Source organism: Polyergus mexicanus, unplaced genomic scaffold (assembly GCF_030449975.1).
Source record: "Polyergus mexicanus isolate NDT 795.1 unplaced genomic scaffold, iyPolMexi1.0 SCAF_17, whole genome shotgun sequence".
Lineage (NCBI taxonomy): Eukaryota > Metazoa > Arthropoda > Insecta > Hymenoptera > Formicidae > Polyergus > Polyergus mexicanus.
The window spans coordinates 1,175,800-1,201,528 of record NW_027223337.1 but is presented as its reverse complement, the minus strand read 5'-3'; the positions used below and the strand labels follow the sequence as shown (position 1 = coordinate 1,201,528).

Sequence of the window (25,729 nt, the reverse complement as noted above, 5' to 3'; positions counted from 1 at the left end):
AAGGAGATGGAAACAGTCGCTTTTTCAAAATTCTAAAGACAACAATTCTAAATATCGATTAACTTTAATCTCGGTTAAATCCCAACTTATCTTGTCCATCTCTTACATTACAGGCTTCGTAAGGAACGAGCACGCATATAAATCCAAGGAAGGGACGAGCACGCAGCGGCGTATCGTAACGACGGCATGCGAAATCGTTCTTCCCTGCTAATTGGAACGGAGCTCATTGTTATCGGGATACACAGAGCGAGGCTTAATTGGTACCGCGGATCGCAATGGATTACGCGCTCTTCTCGTTCGGGTCGCGGAACCAACGGACGAATGGACGGACGGACGGACGGACGAGACCGACGTGTGCTCAATGTTGAACGAGGAATGCCGGCGACCTGGCCGCACCAATACCGGGGAAATTCTCTAACTACGGTAGTGCATGCGTGTTCCAAGAGGATCGGTGGAATTTAATGGAACCTAATGGTTATAGCTACGAGGTTAAAGTCTCTCTCTCTCTCTCTCTCTCTCTCTCTCTCTCTCTCTCTCTTGCGAAGAGCCGACACGTTTCTTTTTCTTTCTTTTTTTTTTTTTCAACTACGAAACCTTCTCCCATCCGCGGATATTAAGACGCGCGTCCCGTTACGAGGCTTATGAAGCGGCGACCATGCACTGACTTCGAAATTAATGACGTCGTCTGGTATTAATGACGATTGTTCCTCTCCTGGAAGAATAAGAAAGGGTGTGCCGATGAGCCGCATACTATCATCGCGTGTATCTGTCGGAGATGCTTGAAAAATTCCAAATTTGAAAATTCCGTACAATTCGGGAGAAATGAGAATTCGCGAAAGTAATCTAGATACTTTATATAGGATACTTAATATTTTTTCTTCGATTACCTAAGGATAATAAATAGATTAACAAGATTATTTTCTAAAGATTACTTCTCGATATATCCGCGCGATCGTATTCTCGATAAGTAGCAACTATTCGTTTGATTTAATGCAAATTGCCGATACTCGAACGAGACAATAACGAGACGATTACATTAGCGAAACCTGTCGACGCGCGCGCGCGTTCCGAATAGGACGAAGAAATTTAATGGAATCCAGCGACGCCGGAGGTTAAATCCATGCGCGGGATCGACGCCGATTCCGTTGCGAGGACTCCACGATCCTATATGAGAGAGAAAGAGACAGAATGGAGGCTTAAATACGTATCCCGTTATAAGACGGCGCGAGTCCAAGCTCGCGTAGATTTTCCGTGATAAATTCCTTTCCTCAACGACACGATGAAAATTCCTGTCGTCGCAAATCTACGGGAACGCTCCGTCATGCCGAGTTGTCATGAAGCCTGGTTTGAAGCGCGCGTTTCGTATCCTTCGGTCAATATATCGTTCGTCTCGATCGGATTTTCGAAACCCGAGTCAAGGATATAAAATCTGGACGACGGTCGCACGAATCTTTGTCGAAGAAACTTTGGCGAAAAATTACAAGACACCGAACCCGAGTCGGAATTTATCGTCCGCGGAAAGACTTTAGACGATGGAAAATACGTCTCGGCGGTTTGTCTCAGAATGATGCGGAGGATCATTGTTATTCGAGAAACGAGACGCGATGGATCACGATTGACGGAAAGTAGGCGCCTTCTGATTCCTGGCAATTCGCCAGAAACGACGCGCTCCCACACCCTGAACGACTTCTAGTGGTCGTGCCACCTGAAAGAAACTCGAGTATCTATCACCTCTGTGAAACAGTTCGCGCACACGCACGTTGAAAGGAAGGTACGTCGAGATACAAGACCGTCGATGAAAACGACAGTCACGCTTCGACGAATATGCGCGACCACTGCACCTCCAGGAAACTAACTGTTTATCGCGATGGAAGCGTATATAAAATCGTGGAATCGATGGACGTACAAGACGATCGAATGCCAGAAATATCCTTTTGCGAGTGTATTACGTTGGTCCAAGTTCCCTTTAGCGAGACGGACGATTATTCTCGGAGAGAACGTAATTCCCGATGACTTCTCGATTGTCGCGTTATACACGTGCGTGATTATACATACATGATAGAAGTCCGTAGCTGACAAGTCGTCGTGAACGGCGAATGATGAATCCAATCATTATAACTTGATCCGTACATTCGATCGTCGTTGGGCGTCAGAATTATTAGCGGAGCCTAACGTCCAAGCGTTGCATCGTCGTTACCGTTCGTCGAGCACGAGGGTTAACGACGAGTCTACGTGTCTTCGGTCATTCGGGTTATTTCGGTATCGCAGCAGGAACCGCGACCTCTCTCTTTCTCTCTCTCTCTCTCTCTCTCTCTCTCTCTTCCTCCGTCTTTGAACTCAATCAACCTTCCGTGTCTGTATGTATATTGCAAATAACAGAATGCGTTTTCCCGTTGGTCCGTATCTTTTTACGACCTAACCGTCGCCGGTCGGTTTTACTAATCGACAGTTTTGTCATAACTGTTAAGACGGGACCTCATTTTATTCAGACGCTTCCTCTTCGTCCGTTTTACCCGGATCCTCGCCGGAGATGACGCGAGTTTTACAATTAGCGACAAAACGCATTCGAAGACACGACGCGCCGTCTCGAGAGTGGATAGACGAGTGGAGGATGATTAAAAACAAAATCATTATCTCTGAAAAGAATGCTGTAATCGAAGGTTTCGAGCTAAAGGAGAGAATCGTAAAAAAAAAAAAAAAAATTAATCTATTTTGACCCAAAGGATCTTTTGATCAAAGTGCCTTTGCATGTTTTCTTAAAAATCACGAGGATTGTGGGAGAAAAAATAATCTTGCGAACGAATCGTTCACGTCGCTTAATCATGAAAACAGAGTGATTCATGTATATCGACGAAGGCGCACTGGACTTTGTAAAAAGAAATCTTTCAAAACAATCGGCGATTTCGCGCAAAACGACTTTTCCTTTTAACGATTCGCAGTCCTGTTCTAATGGAGCGTCGCTGATCGCGAATTCATTGACACGAAAAAGAAAACCGGATCCGGAATCCGCGCACGTGGAGTACACGTTTACATGAGTCATCGGCGGCCGCGTCATCCACGGCCATGTCCGAGTCCTCTGCCTGCTCGATACATTGACGCGATAATCTCTCTAATCTATACCTTATCTCGTAACTCGCTTTTGCTTACATGCGCGAGGAACGACGCAACGGATATAAATAATCCAACCGGCTCATCGAATCATCATCCACAATCGGTCATCCGTGCTTGCTTTAGTCATGTTTGCGCGCTTCTCTCGGAAGTTTCGACAATCCTTTATAACTCTTCCGAGCAATCGCGTCCTTGTATTCGCGCGTAATTCTAGGATGAAAAAGAATTCTGTCGAGATAAAATCTAGTCAATATCAAAAGGGAAGGATAAATCATTTGTACGCTCCGAATCATCTATTCGTAACCTAACGTTTAAATCATGTTTTCGCACGCCGTCCCCGAAAGACTAAACGCGACGATTAAGTGGGTAGACGAGGGGAAGGAGAGGGGAGAAACCAGGGTAAAGGAACGGGACAAGCGGAACGAAAGAGGATGATGTATAAGGGTGGACGTTTCGCCGCGTGGAAAACGAGCGACGCGCACTTTGCACGGCAAAAAAGAGAGAGAGAGAGAGAGAGAGAGAGAGAGAGAGAGAGAGAACAAGAATGATGCACGCGAGGCGTATCATGCCGTAATTGCGTTATCGTCCATTAATCATGTTACTTATGCCCCGCACAGTTCTATGTATAGAGTATAATTGTATCGTCCGTCCCGACAGACGCCCCTTTACGAAAGGCGTCATCCCGGATCGCTTGGTTTTCGTTGATTTTTTCGTCTCCTCGTTCATTGTCGTCGCCTTTGACGGTCGATTTTCTTGGAAAACGCGCTCGCGGATGACGAAGCGCCCGGAAACCTGTTTCGATTTTTTTTCATCCGCCGTCGATACTGTAATAATTGCATCTCCGCAACGTTGTTAGCCGCGTCGCGCGTGATTTATGCCATCTCCGAGAGCCGTTCTTTTTTTCACCCTCTCGAAGGAATATTTTTATATATTTCTCTTTTTCCCTTTCTCTTTATTCCCCTCCCGCGCCCGACGTCGCCGGGGCGTATATAACGATATGTCTGACCGCATCGGTCTTTATCTCCTCGCTCGGCAAAATCCCTCCATTTTCCTCGAATAGCGATCGTTTCTCGCTCCGTCCGTCACACCAACGATTAATTATCAACCTGTTGACACGTCCCCGCGTAAATGATCGTCCTCCTCTCGCGGCATACGCCGCGCAGAAAACCAGCCGCTCCGGAATAGCCGCGCCTGCTGAGACAAATAGCGAGTGTCGGCATGGTGATTTACCGGCACGGGGGTAATTGGCGACCGAATCGTGAACACGAGGTACACGACACGCGCGTTTCGTTATCTCGGGGAGAATGCAACGGACGCGCAACGAGCGGCGCCGCGCAATCCAACGCCACGAAAATCTATCTGTCGTACCGTTAAGGCTAACGAGTGGATTATCGCCGTTCAAGAGCAGCGGGTCGTGTTATATTCTAATTACAAGCCGCGTGCTGCATCTTGATAATTATTGTCGTCGCGGCGAATAAACGGCTTGGGAGCACGTTTTAAATTTCTCATCCCTTACATTAAATTATGACGCCGAAAACGAAATAAATACTCTTCCTTGCGAAATACATCAAAATAGTTTTCTTTTTTTTTTTTCCTTTTTCGTATGCTATTACTTTCATTCCATAACGTAGATTATAATAAAATATATCGAAAGCTTTCTTTTCTCGATTCGTGAATTAGTAAATAGCTATAAATCTTGATCAATTATCCATTTCCGTTGGAAATGTAAGACACATGAGATGGGAAGTACGTGTTATACCTACATTTATTAATGCAGAATAATAAAAAACGAATAGCTATGTTAACATTTTTTTTTTTTTTAATATTTAAAATCTTTGTGTAAAGCATGAAAAAGTGTCGTTTGATTCCCTCTGTTTATCGATACGTTAAATCCTCGAGTCGATGTTAATTCTAGCGATGCGATTCGCGCATCTTTGTACGAATCTATCGCCTCATCGTTCAAATGTTTATTCATTTATATTTATTTCGTTCGCATTCGTTATTAAGACACAATGCCGATCGATGACGTCTTTTAACACGGGCGAGCAAACGGATTACGCGCATCGGGCGTTGTCAATTAATATCTCATCCCGCGAGGGATGATACTCTAATCTAGAGGTTGTTTTCTCTTTCTCTCGAGCCCGAATAAACCGTCTGATTATACCGACCGCTGTCTAATCTTATTCGCGGAACTCGCCACCATAAAATAATTACCTCGCCTCATCGGGGAAAAAGTCCATGAGACTCGCGATCCCGCGCTGGCTCCAGGGAACACGCCGGAGTGCGAGTCTCGTCCGGCTGCTTTTTCCCGCGTGTTATTAGAATGCGATAAACTATGACGCTCGCTTACCATAATAGCCCGGACAAGCGAGGGACATTGCGCATTGATTAGAGCTTCCTTACATATTTTTTTCCGCGTCGCGAGAAATAATGAATCGTATTCGAATTGATTCGCTCGCTCGCGTGATCGAAGAAACAACGATAGGATTTTAATTGGAAATTTAATTGTACTCCATCGAGAATCGCATTCAAGAGATCGTCGCGGAAGATGAATTTCGAAAGCCGAAAATTTAAGTATGCACTTTTACATTTTAAAAAAACTGATGAGAGAAAATCCAAGTCAAAATTGCTCATATTTACGATCCCTATTCTTTTTCACCTTTACAGACTTTTATAGATATTATGTTCAAATATATTTCCAATTTTGACGTTTAAAAAAAAATTTTTTCGACGAAATTATAAATTAAATAGTTTAAAAATAGGGCAACCTGCCTAAGTTATCGTGGTAGATGTTCGATTAAACATTGATGTGGAAAATGTAGGAGAAAAATATCGATTTGAGAGACTATTAGATAAAAGTAGCTACCGTAGACAGTTCGCGTAATCGAGTGAAAGAAAATGATAATAATCCGATCGAGACGCTTGACGATCCAAAGACCACCTGGTCCCCTTCGTAGCGAGAGTAAAACTCGATCGGCAATTTTCCACGCACAGCACGCCTGGTCTATCTCATCTCGGAGTACTTTAAGTAACTAGGATAAACGCAACTAGAGTTTTAGAATTCTCCCGAGCTATATTTAGACGAGAGATAGTCGAGTGCGCAAAGTGTCCCCCTCCCACGAATCCTATCTCCTGTCCCGCATAAGAATCTCGCTTATCGGAACCATGACTACATCGGTTTCTTCATCGTGTCTCGTTGCTCCTGCTCGTCTTTTTCCCTTCTCGAGAGAAACTGCATTCGTTACCCTTTCTCCCCCTCCTTCTCTGGCCATTCGCGCCGCGTCTCTTCCTCCATCGGCAATCTTAGATAGAACGAGTTTTCAATATGATATGCGTGTTATGGTTACGGGAGGATAATCAGCTACCGGATACCTGTTTTAGCGGGGGTCTCGCGCTGAAAATTGAACGAGAATGCGGGAAGAAAAATTGTCGTCTTGTATAAACGGATCGTTATCATTTCGCGCGGGAGCGACGGACGGCTAATTCTCGCCCTTCGATGACCAACGTGTCGAGGAACTCGAAAGAAAAGCGTCAAAGGAGAAAGAGCGAAAGTTCATAATACGCCCCTGAAACGATATATTCCTTAAACGATATCGTTTCTTCCGTCGCGCGGACGTCTCTAGGAACCATTCTAGGGTAATACCTCGACTTTCTCGATTTCTGAGAGACGCGATCCAAGATCTAGGAAACTAAGCTATTGGCACAAACGAGGTACGAGGTAAAGGCAATTAACGATACTTAGACACGTTCAACGATACGTATCAACTATGATGGTGTTAATTTACGGTGGCGGGACACGAGCGGCGCGAGCGTCGCGTCGGCGTCAAGGTGAAGGCTGACTTGACTTTACGAGGAGGATAAGAGGAGTTGATGCCGAGATGATGCCGAGCCTCACGTTGCGTTTATGAGCGACGCGTGATCGGCCAAGAAATTAATTTCGCAGACGAGGCGTTTCATTGCCGCCTGGTTGCTGGTAAACGAGGACATTTTTTTTTTCTCGATTAATCGCTAAATTGACGTCGGGAAACGTGACGAGTCCAATTATCATTGTCAGAGGTAACGCGCGGGTTTACGCCCCCCCCCCTCTGCCGCCCCCTCCGCGAGCGCATCACGCTCCCGCAATTTGCCGGCGAGTAAGATTTTTACGCATCTAAACGCGCCTTAATGGCATGATTTTCCAGTCAGCTTTTCGCGCGACGCGACGCGTCGTTAAGCGATCGTGCATGCGTGAAGACGAAAAATCGGCGAGGGGGCCGAGGCCGTGGTTCTCTTCGCGAGAGTGAGAAAAGAGAGAAAAGCGAGCCTGTACATATGTGTATGTATGTGTGTGTGTGTGTGCGCGAGAGGTGTTTTCGCGACGTAGCGCGAGATTGAAATTAAAATCGATTAGCCTCGGGCGAATAATCGTTAATCCGTCAAGTTCTTTCCGTCGCGCGCGAGAGGGGAAGGCCGCCGCCACATAGTCGGCGGTATCCAATTAAATGGTCGTCGTGAACGCGCGAATCGATGAAAAATCTTATCGAGAACTGGCGAGAGAGCGTATATATATATCTCTCTCTCGCACGTAGGCGATCGATATTATCCTTTACGAGGCTCGCGCGAATAGCATCCCAGCATCGCCGCGTGTCCTCGCGCGTTATATGGATTGTATTTCGAGATGAAATCCTTGCCGGCAGATTAACTGAAGAAATAATAATGATACATTCTTAAAGTCTTATTCTCAAATGCATTTAAGGCACATCGAAGCATCTTGTTAAAAAAAATTTTCATATAATCATTTCTGTCGAGAATAATTGTATCTTAAATAAATTTCTAACTTGTGTGTGTGTGTGTGTGCGCGCGCACATATTAGCATTTGTTTAAAAGCCATCCTTCGTAATGACCAAACGCTAATTTTGCAAATCCTTACGATAGTTGGGACGTTATCGATACTCATCTTGAATATGAAATGCACTTTATTCTGACATTAAGCATCAATTGCCTCGATATAAAAGGACCCCGTGTCCGACTTGCGTGCGATTTCTTCCTCTATTACGACGATACGATTACGGCGGAGATTATCGTTCTACACGGCGCTTTGACGCGCTTCCTCAAACGACCGCGATACAGAAACGTGAGAAACGCGCGCGCTAATAAGATACTCGGCGTCGTTTATCTCAGCGCCGAGTATAATAATCTGTATTATATTAATGAGATAAATATAATCGTTCACCTCGCCGAGGAACGCGCCTAAGGTACACGGACCGGTCGGACACGAAGCTGAAGAACGAGGAAAATCCCACGAGGGATTATAACGACGTCCGATGACTCTCGATATCCCCGTTAAAACGGCTCCTACAAAGCTATCGAAGCCAGTTTACGACGCGTCCGAATCCAACTTTTGCAATGGCAAAAGTATATCCCGCTTATTATGATCGTTACGTAGAGAGACATAGCGCCGGTTTAACCAGTCCCGAGATATCATCTTTCCCAGGGTAAATATACCGTCGCGCCGGCTAAATCGCTTCTATCCAAGGGGAGAAAATCTCGGGTAAGGGTACGTCGTATCGAACGCGTTCGCTCTGCTCAAACGACTCATCGCCGAATGATTATCGGACACTATCATCGCCCGTAAATGCCCGTAAAATCTGTGTCACGTTAGCAAGATGAGATTTTTATTCGATTAGAGTTAAGAGGCAACGTTTTCCATCGTCTCGATAGCATTTTGAGTACTCGAATCCAAATCTCTCTCCCTATCTTTCTCTAGATTCAGACGTCATCCAAATAATTTGAGGGGAGGGCTAAAATTATTATAAAAAATATTTATGTAAATTATATATGATATATAAATTAAAAAAAAAAAGATATTCGTCTTTATAAATCCGTCCTATCTAATCGCGATTATTTCGTCGATGGTGCCGACGATTATTCCGCTCCATCGATTCCAAGTTCGTAATAATAACGAACGGAGTCAAGATTGTCCACGAGATTGACACGAGAACAAGGCATTCCGACGACGGGGTGAGTACTCGCGGCGAGATTCGTGTCAAATTTTCTGAAAGTTAGCGGTCGATAAAGAGAGCCGCGAATACATCGCCATACATCCGACATCAGGCGCATTGATCCGATAAACGAATGCAAGGATCTCAATATCGCGCCGCAAAACGACGCCGGGATTAACGGTTCGCCGCTCGCTAAACACGAGAAGTCAATTATTTTACTGCAACATTATCGCGGTCTGCTATCGGGGCCGGGAATTATAATCGTGGCGGAGGATACGAAGCGCGCGGCTGCTGCTGCTTCCAGGTTGTCTTTGCTCGTGGGAAATATCGCGTGCATTCGCCGCGATGAGAAACGGCGTGCCGTGCGATGCGCGCAATTATTCGCCACGCGAATAAATTCACGCGCGATTCCGAGACGATCGATTCATCTCTACCGTGTATACGCGGCTTATTCGCTCCAACGCGTAGCGACGCGAGGATCGTCTTAACCGGCCCGTTAGATATTACGTTGTATCCCGTGCGCGCGGGATACAACGAGGACACGGGAGAAAGGAGAGAGTGGGAAAAGACGCCGTCGGGGTTCGTGCCCGTTATATGAAATCCAGGTCGTTATACGTGTTTCTAAAACGCTCGCAATATTGGGAACGCTCTTTCGACTGCATTTAGAAGCGCGCGCGTTCCATCACGTTTATCGGGTGCGAAATAGCTTCCGAGGGCCCAGTCTACTCGAGCAGTATGAAATATTAACGATCTTTAGAAATTTTTATTTTGTCGAAGAATATTAGAAATTGTTTTTTTCCCGCGTTTTACACACGTTTTTATTGACGTTTCAACGCGATACGTCAATATTTAAAAATTTTTAATATTCAGCTTCCTTTGGTTCTAGTTTTATTCCGTAAAAATATTTTCGGAATATTAAATCTAATTTTATTACAAAAAATCGAAGAATGACAGAGTAGCGTCATTTTAAAATTAGATATTTCAATTTGGTAAAATCGTTTCGTTTCTTAAAGATATCGGAAACATATCAAATATTAATTTTTTTTTAAATTCTAATTAGATTCAATATTCCAGAAAAAAAAAAATGTCTTTCTCATTAAAGAAATTAAAGTTATTTAGTCGATTAGTTTTCGAGATATCTGTTACATTAATTTTGAAAACACTGTTTTGAGAAAAAACCATTTAAAGTTTTGCGGGTCCATTTCGCACGTTAGCCTATTCAGTCTTATAATCCCGTCAATTTTTAAATAACGAATTTTTAAATAAAATTTGAAAGACATATTTTTTAAACATCATGCTTTCAAAAAATGTAAAAAAAAAAAAAAAAAAAATTTATAATAATTAATATAATAAATATTGTCAAAATCATATCCTCTAAAATAAGCAAAATGGATCGAAGGAAATGCTACATCCTGTCATACGATGTGTCGTAGACACATTCTTAAAAAGGAAAATCCGACGATCCTCCGCTGTGACATCAAAATTCCGCCGGGTAACTATGATCCACGAAGACCGGAAGACGCGATGCCATCTCGTTAATTGCGAGACGAGAACAATCGCGTAATTGGACCTCGATGATTAATTACGGTGAATTGTGGCGGGGGGGGAGGCACGTTGCCTTGCGCGCGAGAAGGAATATATGAATCGTCATCTCGTCGTCGTCTCTAGCGGATCTAAGTTCATTAACCAGACGGGACGGTAAGAAAAGAAGAGAGTACGCGGGGCCCGTACGGGGAGATCGACGGCGATAAGCGTACGCTTACCGGAGAGTAAACAAAGGCGAGTTCTCGCCCGGGTGACAATGAACCTGGAAGCCCTTATGTTACATTAACAGACTCACCGCGCGACTCTCCCAGACGCATCCACCGAGCTCGTCTTCTCGGACGGACGTGATCTCGTAATTATGCGAATCCCGTAGACCAACTGTCTTCTCCTCTCGCGTACGCGTCTCTATTCTCCTTCTATCGGACGTGCGCGCGTTTGCGCATCGGCGAACGGAAATTACACACAAGCGCGTTTCTCTCCCTTCCCTTTTTTCTTTTTTTCCAAATACTCGATTTTCTTGTTCTTTACAAGAGAATATTCTACAAAGATAAGTAAAACGTCCGTATGTAACGCGAAGAGACGCGCGAATCGCGCGACGAGATACGAGACTGTATTTGACAAATAATCCACGCACCACCGCCGTTTTTCTTTTCTTCAGTTTCGGCGAAAGGGATGAATGGAAAGGGAAAGGAAAAAATTAATTCGACCATAGTCGCGGATAAGTAAAAATATTATCGTGTTGGGAGGAGGGGGGGGGGGGGGGGGAGATTCCATTTTTCGATCTCGAAAGGAGAGACCGTATTACGGTCGGGAAATCAAAAGTGACGACGATTCCTATCTCGCGGGAGCCTTATATCGAGATATTCGCCGGATCGCGAAACATCCGACATCTCGATTTATCGAATGTCAATACGCATTCTATTTCAGAAACGCGACGAAGGGTGGGTGGGTGGAGGAGGGGGGGGGGGAGAGGGAACGCGGGGGTTTCCTGGCCGATACATTCTCCCCTCCTCAACCATTCGTCGTGTATCGTTGGCGCGTATCTCGATACGAGGTTATCATTCATCGGTGGTTAACAGTACCTTCGGAAACTTGCGCATCGTACACACAGGGATGCACACGAGATCCATCGATGCTCCCCTTTCTCCCTTCCCCATTCCCCCGACACGTATATATGTATATATATCTGCCCGTGCCTCCTCTCGATCCTATCGCGGCCGTACTCTATGAGCGGAGTATCTACTGATATTTTACTGTCAACCTTCGGAGCCGTTGTCCCGAGATCAGATTGCTCGCCGACACCGGCTACCGGGAAATCACGAGTGATCCTTTTTTTTTTCTCCCCCCAAAAGTTCTCTCTCAAAAACCTTGTTAATCCCGCTTTCATTGAAATAAATGTCCCGCGCACGAAAACAGCTGGCTAGCTGAAAAATCAAGATGTTGAAATTTTTCTTGAGATTCTTCTTCAAATACATCAACATATGCACTATTGTTTGCTTGAAATATTACCTTGGTCAGAAATATGGCGTCAGTTGTTTCAGTCATGCGTGTCAATGTATAATGATGTTAATGGACGTTCGAGCATAAACGTGCCTGATTTTGAGAGCGGACTATGACTAAGTCGCGTTGCATGCGTTCACAGTCCGGCACTTGGTCGGGCACGTTCGCGGCTGTATAAACAAACGCGCTTTCTGGAATAACCACTGATGAAAAAAAGCAAGCGAGTGTAACTCGCTACTTGCATACTTCATTTCGCTACTGGCTAGTGCGTAAAGCTAACTCGTCGTTCCGTGTCGTCCGACTCTCCCGTTTTCGGTTTCGTCCGACTATACGAGGAGGAAGAGTGTCTCTCCGCGTGCGTCATCCGCGAAAGGACGTCAATGCCCCGTCGTACATTCAGGAATCCACCTAGTGGATCTCATCATCGTCTGTTTGCCCTTCGCACACTTTACAGATACGAGACGATACAGTAAAATGGTTTACCTCGCGTTCTCCGTTAAAATCGGCGAACGAGAGGTCGATGACCGATCCGTTTCTTCTCTTCGGGCGTAAGCCTAACGAAAGCCGTGTCGCACGCGACATGGACAAATGCCGACCGCAAGGTGGATCGATCTCTCGCTCGACGGGGAGAGAAACATCGCGATTCTTCGATTCTCGCACGGATCTCAGTCGGTGACCTCGACCTCGAGTCGATTCGCCTCGGGTGTCAATCCGAATCTCGCAGGAGCGTCACGGCATTGAGCGGATCCTTTATACGCGTGTAAGATACCTGTGTCCCGGATAAAGATTCGTTCCGGAGGTGCAGCGAGCGAAAAAAGCGGGCGTTCCGAGAAGCTCAGTTCCTTCCGAGAGCTGGCATTCATCGGCGACACCGATTCCCGGGGCCTCTTTCACGTCGTCGACGACGCTCGAGCTGCTCGAGGCGCGTTTTTTCAGGAAATCGGATTTGCTCAGAGACGTTTCTTGCCGCATCCGCAGCCATCGCGCTGTCCATTGTTCGAGGGCGAAAGAAAAGGCTCGTTAAAGATGCGCCCCGGCCTTCGGCGGGGACGACGCGACCGAGGGAGCGAGCAAGAAGGTGGCTCGAAGGCGAGAGGCGGTTTAATGGCGCTGCCAATTGCACTCGCGGATAAATTACGACTGGTTTATCGCCGTCGAAGAAAGCAATTGTGCGAATGGCTTAATCGCTAGAAATCATTCGCGACGAGAAACGGCTCTCTCCCGTTCGCGACTCTTCCCCATCTTACTACGGTAACCGACTGTCAAAAATACAGTAAGAACATTGTAATAAAAATTGCAATATAATTTTGTCATCAATAATATTAGATATGTTCTTCTTTATTATACAATATGTATGTTATGTATATAATTTTACATATATATATATATATATATATATATATATATATATATATATATATATTCAAATTTTGATGTAAATAATCATTAAATTTACAATTTTTATAGTAATAAATGCTTTAATATCGTTTCATATGTTCGACGGAAAGAATTTAGTCTCTTGGACGGGCATTACTTTTCTATAAAGAACTGTATTGTACGAGAAATTTTAAATCTTTAAATCGATTATTAGCGAATGCGTTGATTTCTTTTATATATGCAACTTACTTTATTTGCTGTATTAAAATCTTTCTCCCTATATTATTTTTCACTTATAACAAACAAAATTTTTTAAATATCATTTGTTGATATTGTTGGATAACATTTGATTTTTGTACTAAAAGAAACTTTCTCTTTTTCCGTTTATATAAATAAATTTTCAACATGTTCTCTTTAGACTTTTATTTTATAAATTCTCTTATATATTGTATTAATAGGCATCTTTTTTCACTAACGTAAAATCAAATATTGACAACATTTTAGTTTCTGTAAAGCAATTCCAAGCTATGTTTGCATCGTTTCGGTACTTTTCGACGTACGTTGTAACATCCGCGTCTAACGAGGAGTAGAGAGATGATTACGATGCCTAATGATTTTATACGTCGGCGAGTTCTCGCATGCACGCCATTTCGAAGCAATCGGCCGGTACGAAAATCGAATAATCGTCCCGCCATTAATGTAACATCCGTACCGGTTATTGGCTACGCATGGATCCTCTCTCTCTCTCTCTCTCTCTCTCCTCTCGATGGCGATCGAATTACTGGGTAAAAATTGCCGACGTAATTGGTTCTGGACGATCGACGATCGTAATTACCGGTAACCGGATGATTGAGGTAAGAGGTGAGGTCTTGGCAGGTCGTAAAGAGCAGTTTACGTGCTGAGAGCGCGATGTCGTACACGCGCTTGAGCGTCGCTCTCGTGAGAGATCGAGTTTGATAACGTCCGATACATGGGAGAAGGTGAAGATCAACTGCGAGCGTATAAGCTTAGGTTATATCGATCTAGATAAACGGCATCTCGATTCCTTTCACAGTTCGCGACTAGTCTCTCAAATCGATTATTACATCGAAATTATTACATCCACGATCAGGCTAAAGTCCTACTGTCAACCAACTTGTTAATAATGATCTCGCGCCTTAACATCTCCATAAAACGCGTATCCTACCGAAAGCAGAGTTAGGTTAGGTTCGAGTTGCGCCGCCAACAGACAGCCTCGTCGATGCGCCTACATATTAACGTTGTCTCGATACGCCGAGGATCTTAACCGACCGATCTCGTTCCAGAGAATCGCGGACGCATTTAATTTTCCTCGAGCGACGAGGAAAATAACATGAAACCGCGGAGAGCGTTTTACGGATAAACATCGTGAGAATGGCCGTGGCGCAGCGGCGCTGATCCTTCTACAACAAGATTGCGTCCATAAGATTTTTTTAAAATCGAATCGGGTTAACGACATTCGCGCGAGTCGCGATTCATCGATCCTCGATCCGAGAAGAATCCGAAGGAATCTCCGAGTCCTCCTTTAGAAGGGAGACAGACCCTCGACGAGAAGATACCCCAGCGTTAAGATGGAACGTGGTAAAACGGTGAACGATTATCGCGACACGAGAGGCCTCTTTATCGGCCGATTGATGACCCTACGCGAACTCTCAATTATTATTATCAAACGTACACGTCGCGAGGCTCTACGGGTTTGACGGACGCGACATAACTATATAATTTTCCATGTAAAATGCCGGCTTTGATTGATTCGAGCCGCGGATGAAGAGCCGCCGCGAGTCTCTAAAGTGTCGATCGAACGATAATCACTGTTATCCATTTTTTTGCTCGGTTCTCATCGCAAAAGGCGTAGATAGGATAGGTACTCGTATAACGCGAGAAGAAAATACTTTTGCGCTTAAAATAACGCGCGATTTCGATGACTCCCGCGATCATTACAGGGAGAAAGAGGGAGGGAGAGAGAGAGAGAGAGAGAGAGAGATGGGCTTTATCTTTGCGGCTCGATCTTTCCCGTGGAATCGTCGAGTCGAGGGTGGCCGCCGATAACAGATAACGGGTCGAGACGCGACGTGCTAGCTCGAGTGTTTGCTTATCGGTACGTCGTAAGCGGAACAAGACATCTCATCCGTTACAGTTCGAGCATTCGTACCAATGGACCTCGAGTAAAGTTGCGATTTTGCGCGAAGAAAATGTCTCGCACCGATAAAATATTGTCTTAAAAAATTACAATATAATTTTTTTTTTTTTTTTAAATCGAGTAAACTATATTAACTTACGAGATAAACATCATTATTTTGATTCAATAATATTATTATATGTACTTTTTTATATTTTAAAAGGGGGAATATATATTGTAATTATTCAAATTATTTTGACGCACAAAAATACGCATAATCTTTGAATTCATAATTTTTATGGATTAAGAAAAATTCCAATGTATTTTAGCTTTATATAAAATGTAAAATTTTCCGCGTGCAAATACAAACGAGGAAAGATCTGCCTAGAAAAAAGAGCGGCAAACGTTACCGATTTAATCGGTAACATTGTCACTGCTTAAAAACAAATTGCACGTAACAAATATATAATTTATTATAATACACCCTTGACTCCTTTATATTTCTCCTAAACGCGTTCTCCCCGCCCCACGCAATATATGTTTCTCGGCATTCGAAGCAGCCGCGGAAACATCCACGAGCCGGCATCTCCCGAACCCATATTAAGTTAGCCCCCCCACCAACGCCAAATTAAATCAAATACATCAAATAATTTAGGGCTAATTATGTGCTAATGAGTTGAATAAAATGTAATCGTATTAATGATGATTTCGAATGCTAATAAAATAGTAAAATTAATGCGCTCAACGATTATAATTATGAAATCATCAGTAATCATCAATGACGAATAATAGAAATAATCAAGGCAAAGATAATATGGCCAGTTATAATTCTAAATATTTATACATGAGCTATAAATCATTAATAAAATAAAAAACCCCGATTTTTCAATACTATTGTTTCCATAAACTAAAAATTATATTGACAATTTTAAATGTTTAATAATAAATTCTACTCACCGACCGATGCACCGCCCTTGCATGTCTCACTTCTTTCTGCATCTAGTGATCACGAGATCCTTTCCGTTTCCGGTTGCTCCCTTCGCTTCAAATTGAGACGAGACAGTCTATCAATTTTTCCACTCATGCATAATCACTATTTCACTCGTAGTCCAAAATCCGCCATATGCAATGACGCGGTAAAATTATTTCCATGCCGATTATAAACATGAAAGAACATATAATCGCGTATTAATAAATGGACGGAGACGATTTTCCGTGATTCTAATCGACATTCCCGATACTCACGACATCCACTTTATACACGGGATAAACTTGTGATGGATAAAAAAAGGCGAGAAATACGGAAAGAATATTTCAATCTCGCACGCTAATGCAATACGACGGTTACTGTAACGGTTACGGAAAATTTAGGCAGGTCGAGTAGTAGTAGATGGGGAGGGGGGAACGCGTCGTCGAATATCCGTTCCAGGAAAAGGAGCGAGCGCGTCTCTTCCAAGAAATAAACCGTACGCGAAAAATCCTGCGCGAGATAAATCAAACTAGCTCGAGCGACGCTCTTTTGCGATCTCGATTTATGAAATTGTGAATATAACTCTGAAAAAAGGATTACATTTGAAAACAATATTAAAGAATATTAAAGCAGAAACGTGTGGAACGCGACGCGCTTATATTTTCAACGCAATATTATTATATACGACAGCGAGTAAATTATTTCAGCGCCTAAAAATATGTTAAATAATGTATTCATCGATCGTTGTATCGTATTATAAAGTCGATATATCAAAACTACAAATTACTCTCAATTCGGATATTTCGAATATTCGTTCGGATGCGAAATTCATTTTCGATAGATAAAAGATGCGTGGGAAAAATCTTGTCGTTTGCGAGTATATATATATATCGAAAGATGCCTTAATCACGATTACACGGGTTAATATATTACACTCGGATAATCGCCTGTTATTCGATACAAGACCCCCCCGACACTCGTTCGTACGCGGATCTCACTTTCGACGGATAAAAAGACGCGAGAAACACGGAGCGCGACCGTAATTCGTCTTGAGACTCGCGCTTGTGCGAAGGGACTGACACGATTACGGAAAATTTAGGCTAGACGGGTAGGTGAGGAGAGGGGAGGACCGCGTCGCCGAACGTCTCGGTACAGAAGCGTTCAAAAAAGTTGGTCGTAAACATTCAGATATAAACAAAGAAGCGCGGCTCGAGAGAAAGAGAGAGAGAGAGAGCTTATATTACAAAATCTCGATCAATTTTCATGGCGAAAAATATACGTGAATATATCTGAAAAGCAGCTCACACACCACATATGAACATTCCTAATAAAATATTCTTATTTAAGAGAAAAAAAAAAAATGTGTTCGGTTAGTCGACAGTTAGTTGACTAATTTTACACGTCAGGTTTAATAATATTCATGGTTGTAAAATTGACCAATCACGGTCATTCGATTCTTGATTGGTGATTGGTTAGTTTTAAAACTATGGATGTTACTGAAATCCAATTAAGGGTGACGTGTCAACGTTAATCGATGTCTCTGAAATGCCGCGAGAAACCACGAGTACCAACAGCTAAATGAGAAATTTTACAATTGGTGAAGTTTCGCGTCGCGTTTTTCACACGTTTCGTATTTCAATATACTTAAATATTCTTTTAAAATATATGATTCTTCTTCAATTATATGTATAATTTCGCCAGAAAATAATCGCGAGATTGCAAAAGTATCGCTCGAGCTTCGTTATCTTATCCTTATCCTCGTATCGCGAAGGTTTTTTGGCGCACGATTTTTTTCTCGCAAAAAACTCGCTCGCTCCTGTTCTTGGAAGAGATATTCGACGACATTCCCCTCCCCTCCCCACACCTATCCGTCCAGCCTAAATTTTCCGTAACGCTGTTAATCTCTTCACACAAGCGCGATTATCGAGACGTATTACGGTCGCGTTCCGTATCTCTCGCATCTTTTCATCCATCCTCCTCTTCCTCCTCTTCCTCCTCCTTCTCCTCCTCATCCGCGCTGGTCATTTTCGAACGCGTTAAATTGCTCCCGTGGGATAGTTCGTATTACGTTTGAGATTCGTCGATTTCACCTCTTGGTGGTCGCTTTTCGACGTGTAACTGGCATTTACATCGCCTCGAGCGTTACGCGGGGATGAGGGGGGGCGGGGGGTAACTATCTCTCTCATTCTCATTTTTGTCGGGAGTGAACGCACGCGGGCCCTTTGCGCTTTACTCATCCGTAGCGAAAACTCGCGTTTGCTCGCGTGATTAAAGAGCTCATCGCGCGAAAAGTTATCGAAATGCCGCGTGGAAAAATTATGTGATCTCCTCGAATTAATTATTCAATTCTCATTTCATCGTCTAATGAATTTCAGAATCGTAAAATAATTATTGTAGCGTAGAATTGTCGGGGGATCGATCTCGGGTATATGTTTACTCAGTAATCCACGGATACTTGAATATATCGTCATTGTTGCTCTCGGATAATCAGCGAACTCCCGTGCATCAACGATTTCCCTAATTTCGTCTTAGGCCGAGATTCGCACGGTCCTCCCCGAGGCGACTCCATAAAGTTTTACCGAAGGAACGTCAACGTGAATTCGCCTCTTTCTCTCTCTCCGCAAGACCGCGCGCTCTTACAAAGTGGCGATCTCTCCGAAGAGAATGAACGCTGCGGGGCTGTCGCGCCACTCGCTCTCCGTATTCTCAATCGTGATTCCGCGAAGTCGTACGATTTCCGACAAAACGAGTCTACGAGTGATAAACTTACCCGGGAAATTAACTAGTCTCGAGGGAACGAGCGCGCTCGTTACGACTCGGTATGCCCTTGTCGGCGGATATAATCGGCACATAAACAATGACCTGTGTGAAATTAGTGTTTCAGAATTATACGATATAATTGAGATAGTTGAAGAGATCCCCCAGAGTTCTTTGCGCGGAGGCAAAGAAAAAGCGGAATATTATCAATTATATCGATGAATTCTGAAAATATAGGACGCTTAGCTCTTTATCGCGAAATCTAAACGACATGGCGCGATCCTGAAACGATCCGGAAAGAATCGTCGATAAAAAGCGCGGTTTCGAGGCATTTTAAGTCTAAATATTCGTTAGGAGAGAGAGGGAGAGGATTAATTTAACGCATTGTTTCGAAGAATATATATTATCAATTATCTCTTGCCTCGCGCAGTTTCACGACTAAAAATGTCACATCGTTGATTCTATGACAATCTGGTACGTGAGACGAAGCGACACCGGGGCAATGAGAAGTCTCAAGATCGTGCTGTATCGTCGTAAGGACGAAGCGCAAAAACTACGTTTAAACTTGGCTCCTCGCTACCAGCCTACTCCGTAATGGACTTTCGCGATAAATCAGACGAGAACGTGCCTCGTATGCGTCAAGAACGCGTGACGTACTTGACGGGCAATACTCTTCAAGATATTGCATATAGTATATAACGGTAAAGAGTTTCCGAGATGGAAAAATAGATCTCGAGGAACTCGATTCCGTAGCTCTTTCAACGAGAGAGGGGAAAAAAGACAGGTAAAGAAACACTCGGTATTGTCTCGGACTGAGAGAAGAATCTCGGGTTGCACACGCGCCCCGTATAATAAATCTCGGCAACGTTATAGGCGCGGATTCCTCGCCGTTCTTCTTGCCGCGTTTCTTTCGCCGGGTACTTGGATCACGTGGTAATTGCCAGCAAATATTTCTCGCAGCGTCAGCTGAATAACGAGAGTAAAGGGAAAGGAGGGTGGACTGCGCGATCGATCGATCGATCGATAGATAGATAGAAAGAATTCCGAATCGCGTCATCTGTAATCGTCTTAATGAATTTTACCCAATTACATTAGAAAAGGCGAGCGATCGGGTGAAGAATTCCGAGGTGAAATGAAAAGCGCCCTCCCCAAGCGCGATCCTTTGCTTTTTAAATCTATAAATTGTTGAAAAGTCCTTCTCTCTCCGTGTCTCTTTTACCATTGATAATCGCCATTTATCGGTATGCGGAGCTCTCGAATGGCAACGGGATGCCACGGAACGCGACGATCTGCACGAACGGTCGGAGAGAGAGAGAGAGAGAGAGAGAGAGAGAGAGAGAGAGAGAGAGAGACTGGGACGAGTACTGGGTACTGGGTCCTAGCGGAGTGTTTACTGTTCGGCCGGGCTGTAGATCGCCTCTATCTTCGATCTGGTCTCTCCTCTCGGCCGTGCTCAACCTGAATGGCAAAGAGGAACGAGGCGCGTTGAAGATGCCCGCGTCACACGGCGGAGCAGCCGCCGCTACTCACCGGGGAATTTACAATCGCCCGCTGTTCATCCTTTATTGAGCGGCTTACGTACATACAATACATCGCGAAATTCGCGGGGAACGCGCGGCGTGCGTCTCCTACGGTCGTGGATACTCTCGATCGTGACCTCGAGCGAGTTCCCTCGGCAGGAAGCGCGCCAACGTCGACGACGAGCCGATTATCTCAGTCCAAGGATCGCGGAGCTCTTGGACAAACCATTCCGAGAATACACGCGAGAGACTCGGAGAGAGGAGTTCGATATATTTTAATATATTAGGTGTACAAATAAGTTTCCGCCGTTTTTTATCAAAAATTGGGCATTTATTGCGAAAGAACGGAACTTAACGTTTCGAGTCACTCCCAATGTAAGCGCAAGTTCTTCTTGCGTTTGGCACGAATCTCTTGATCCGATAATGCTTTCAATTCCGCGTCTTCGTACACTTTCGCCCTTCCGCTACGTTCTTTGTCTTCGATGTCAAATTCACCGTTCTTCAACTTTTGAAACCACTCGCGACAACTTCTCTCACTTAAGGCAGCCTCGCTATATGCCTCTACAAGCAATCGATACGCCTCAGCTGCAGATTTCTTCAAATTGAACAAGTAAATCAAAAGTTGCCGCAAATGAGACGCTTATTCGGCTCAAAACTCGACATTTTCGCACACAAAAGAATATATTATACTGATAAAAAGTCACTAATATTTTAAGGTTATGTTATTGACTGATGTCCAATCTTACGATAAGGACGTTTTACATCTGACAATTTTAACCGTAACTTACTGGTGGCGCCAACTTTTGTCAAACGGCGGAAACTTATTTTTACACCTAATAAATTGACGAAACAATTTTTTTACACAAGGCACAAATTCCGTGGATCGATATAAAATATATTCTTCATCTCCCATCTAGACCCAGTGTCGCGAGAGAACCCCGCTTTCCATTCCATTCGAAGAGACGCGGTAATCTTGCGTACTCTCGAGGGGGATCGATCCGCGGATTCGCAAAGCCTCCTCTCGCGGACACTCGCCGTTTATCTTTCGAATATCTGCGTACGTAATAACGAGTGCTCTCGTCTCGCGAACACGCGGCATTATTCAACATTTTGCACATCCATGGGTAAACGCGTGGGCGAGCGGACTGGACATCGCGAGGAGGTTGCCGCGGGTGACGCTTCATCCCCGAGAGAGACACGCTCTCTCTCTCTCTCTCTCTTTCTCTCTCGCGAGAGGATCGCGGGGTCGACGAACTTTTAACCAGTTTCTCAGATTTGCGCGCCGTTATTCCGCGCGCGACAAAACATCGGCATCGAGGCATAATTCACGAGCGCCGCGTAATTTACAATCGCGAACGATGATTTACGGAATTTGAGGAGTATCTCGAGGAGTAAAAACGACGAGGGCGCGGATATGGTTCCCGTTACCGCGGTCGGAGATATTAATCGAGGGGGGGACTCTCGGAATTATTTTACATTCGACGAGAGAATGCCGACGATCGTACTATGGATTTCCCACACGCTTACGTTACATCATCGTTACAGCAGTTTACGTTCGCGCTATCGCGTATAAAAGCGTAAAATAAATTCGCCGCGGTTGATCAAACGAGCACGTAATCGAAACTTTATCGCTCTTCGATGCAAAGTACTGAAGATGTGGCCGATTAATTCTCACAAATCAAGAATAAACGATAGAATCAAATAAACCATTAATATTCCGTATTTCTAATCGTAGAATCTCATTCAAAAAGTATCAGTTCTCCTACGATATTTCACGCGTGCGTAAAATAATATTCTTAATAAGGGACCGGGGGATATATTTTGCTGCGAAAAATATTCGTCTCGCGAATGAAAAATAAATTCATTTAAAAATATTTTCCATGCTTAATCAGTTACGGATAATCCAAACGTTTCGTGGAAAACAATTATTTAGATGTTGATCTTTCTTTTCAACATCGTTCTCGCTCATATATACACACACTTTATAAAGTACACTCCATTCGTGAAAAGACGGTTTATCCGACCTACGTTTCTCGTATCGTTAAACGTATGTCCGATTATTCTTCGTAGAAGCGAAAGCGGATAAGCGTGAGCGTTATGGCGGGTGCATCGCGTGCAGGAGCATCGCGCGCGCCTGGAGGTCCAGTCCGTGGATCGGTGGATCAACGTTAGCGATGTCCAGACTGGGCGCCGCACCCCGCCGCGAGAGACGTTCGATCCGCGAAAGAATCGCACGGTAAATTGAATCTCTCATAGGGGCGAATAAAAAGAAGCCCACGCACCACACCGCATATTAATTTCGACTCGGCGCTCAAGTAAACGCAATTGCGGGACGGGATTTATCCCCGGCGCGACATAACTGGCATATCTTTCTCTCTCGTCGGTTTCAACAAATTCAATCTCCCACCGAGTTTTTATCGCACAATTTTAATGCACGCGCGCATTGAAAATCTCATCAAGATGGATCTCGATTCTCCGTCTCTACTAATATATCGCGAAACAATATTTCCCTTGGAAAATTCGCGTTATCGAAATTCTAATCCTATGAAGATATCCTTGTAAGCATTTCAGATATTATGTTACAAAGGATGGTAACGGATGGAAATTTATCTTAATAAACAAATTTCAAACTTTTAATTTTTTTTTTTTTTTTTATAAATATAAACTTTTAATCCCTGTAATCGCTTAAAAATATTATTGCCTCTTTTCCGCGATGCTGATTGATCTCAATACTGCTCTCTGTGTGTACTTATTTATAAATAAAAGCCTGCCATGGTTACGACGCATATATTTGACAGTTCAAATATTAAGTATGTGTATAATTTTAATTTAATTGATTTTGGAAAAAAAACGGGTAACTAGAGTTAATATGTAAATAATTTTATAAATATGTATGTGAGTATGTAAAAAAATTAATTAACGCTGTTAATGATTAAAACTATAGGAAAACATAATAATTACATATAATATATATATATATAAAATACCTGCGCATTTTCGAAATCACAATTTTTCATACATGTTGTAGTATAATGATATATCCAAGCATTAGAAGGAGTAGATTTTTTCGCATTTCCAATTTTTTATTTAGAGTTCAGGAGAGCATCCCACGAGATTAAAAAAAAAAAAAAAAAAAACACCCGTTTAACGTTTTTATGCTCAAACTAATATTGCAATTTTTTTCATCATTTTTCTCTATTGTTATTTATAAAAACTGGCGCGCATTTTATAATACTTTACACATATAATATTGTAATAATATATAAGCAGCTTTCATCGATATATCCATTTTTTTTAAAGTACGATACTCGCAAATATTGTTGACTCTGTTGCGCGATGCTGATGACTGATGATTGATTATCTCGACATTGCGCCGCGCATTTACTTTATATTAATAAAAGCCTGTCATAACTAAGCGACGCATTTGACAGTTCAGATATTAAATGGTGTGTAATTTTTATTTAATTTAATTGAAAAAAAAAAAAAAAAAAAAAAACAGAGAACTAGAGTTAATAATTATATGGTATATACAAAATAAATGGCGTACGCGTAGCACGCGCTTGTAATGTTTTAGTATAGGTACGTGCAATATTTTTCGCAATAGAATACATTTTAAATGTGCGTATTTTATGAATCATTGAGTATATGACTTAAAGAAAATGCGAAATGTTTAGAAATAGAAAATTGAGTTGCAAGCTTCGCCCAAGCTCTAAATAAAGGTGAAATCTCATTGATTGCAACTGAGTGTTTTTTTAGTACAATATTTCTCACCCCATTCGAGTATTCAGAACAATATTTAATATTTCCTCGCTGATCAGTAGTTTGGTAGAAGATGATGGTAAGCGTTTTATATAAGAATGACGTAATAATAACAGTATGTGTGCGTGCAAATATTTGACTGGTTATGCGGCATTCCGGCGAGGCGAACACGCTGCCGCGCACCTTGACCTCAACCCTTTCTCAGATCGACGTATGCGATCGCGGATAAATCATTAGTCACGCTTCTCTCTTTTTTTTTTTTGATGACTTAACGAAGATGTGCCGCAGAAATGAGTAAACACCCCACGTATTTGTATAATTTCCACGCGATATCATCAGTAATTGCAATCTATCGATCAAACTTTATGCAGCTCGAGAAATATTATATAGTTGCTAGAGAAATATAGACGAATTTGAAACTCGAAATTACAGCTCGATTATCTCTATCCTTAATTAATATCTTAATTAATTGTTGTTTCAATCTTACAATTCGCGCACTATTCCATACTTGTATCAAGATCCAAATAACACCGTGATCAGTAATCTTTCATTTTTATAGATAGAAAAATAAATTAGACTTTCTTATACGAGAATATAGATACCATCCTTCATTTTTAATAGCAATCTATTCTTCGTTATAGCAATGCTGTTTTCTTACAGCTGTCAATAATATCCAATTAAATAATTTTGAAAAAAATATTTTTTCTTTTAAATCCAAAGTGTGAATGTTATAAAAATACACATAGTGTTGCATAGAGATAAAGTTTTCTCTTCTCTCCCTTTTCGTAAATTTCAATCTCGGTCGCGAGAAGGACAATAGCAGAAGGAACACAGTGACGCACAGGCGCAATCGTATAATAATTGTAGTTTGATTTTTTTTTTCTTTTTTTTCTTTCTTTCCAGCGAGCGCGCGTATTGCCTCTGCCATGCGTATTCGCGCATAGATCTCCAAGTTGAGTACAAGAACATCGATTCGCGCTCGTCGACCAAGGTGATTGGTACCCTGGTCGCAGTTACCCTTGGTGTTTGTCGGTCGATCGATACGATCTCTCGATCACCGTTCGAATCTCGTCCT

General features: G+C 43.0%; 1 protein-coding gene across 2 annotated transcripts in view; it reads right to left on the bottom strand.

Moving 5' to 3' along the window:
• The window catches only part of LOC138940429 (titin homolog), an 86,540-nt gene extending 69,221 nt beyond the window's left edge, over positions 1–17,319 (bottom strand). Inside the window, exon 1 of one of the 2 annotated variants that reach the window (XM_070309308.1) lies at positions 16,606–17,319. In XM_070309308.1, coding sequence (XP_070165409.1) covers positions 16,606–16,628 — 23 coding nt within the window. In that variant the 5' untranslated portion in view covers positions 16,629–17,319. The remainder of the gene's footprint in view (positions 1–16,605) is intronic. The other variant, XM_070309307.1, reaches the window with a different exon arrangement.
• Positions 17,320–25,729: the final 8,410 nt, after the last annotated feature.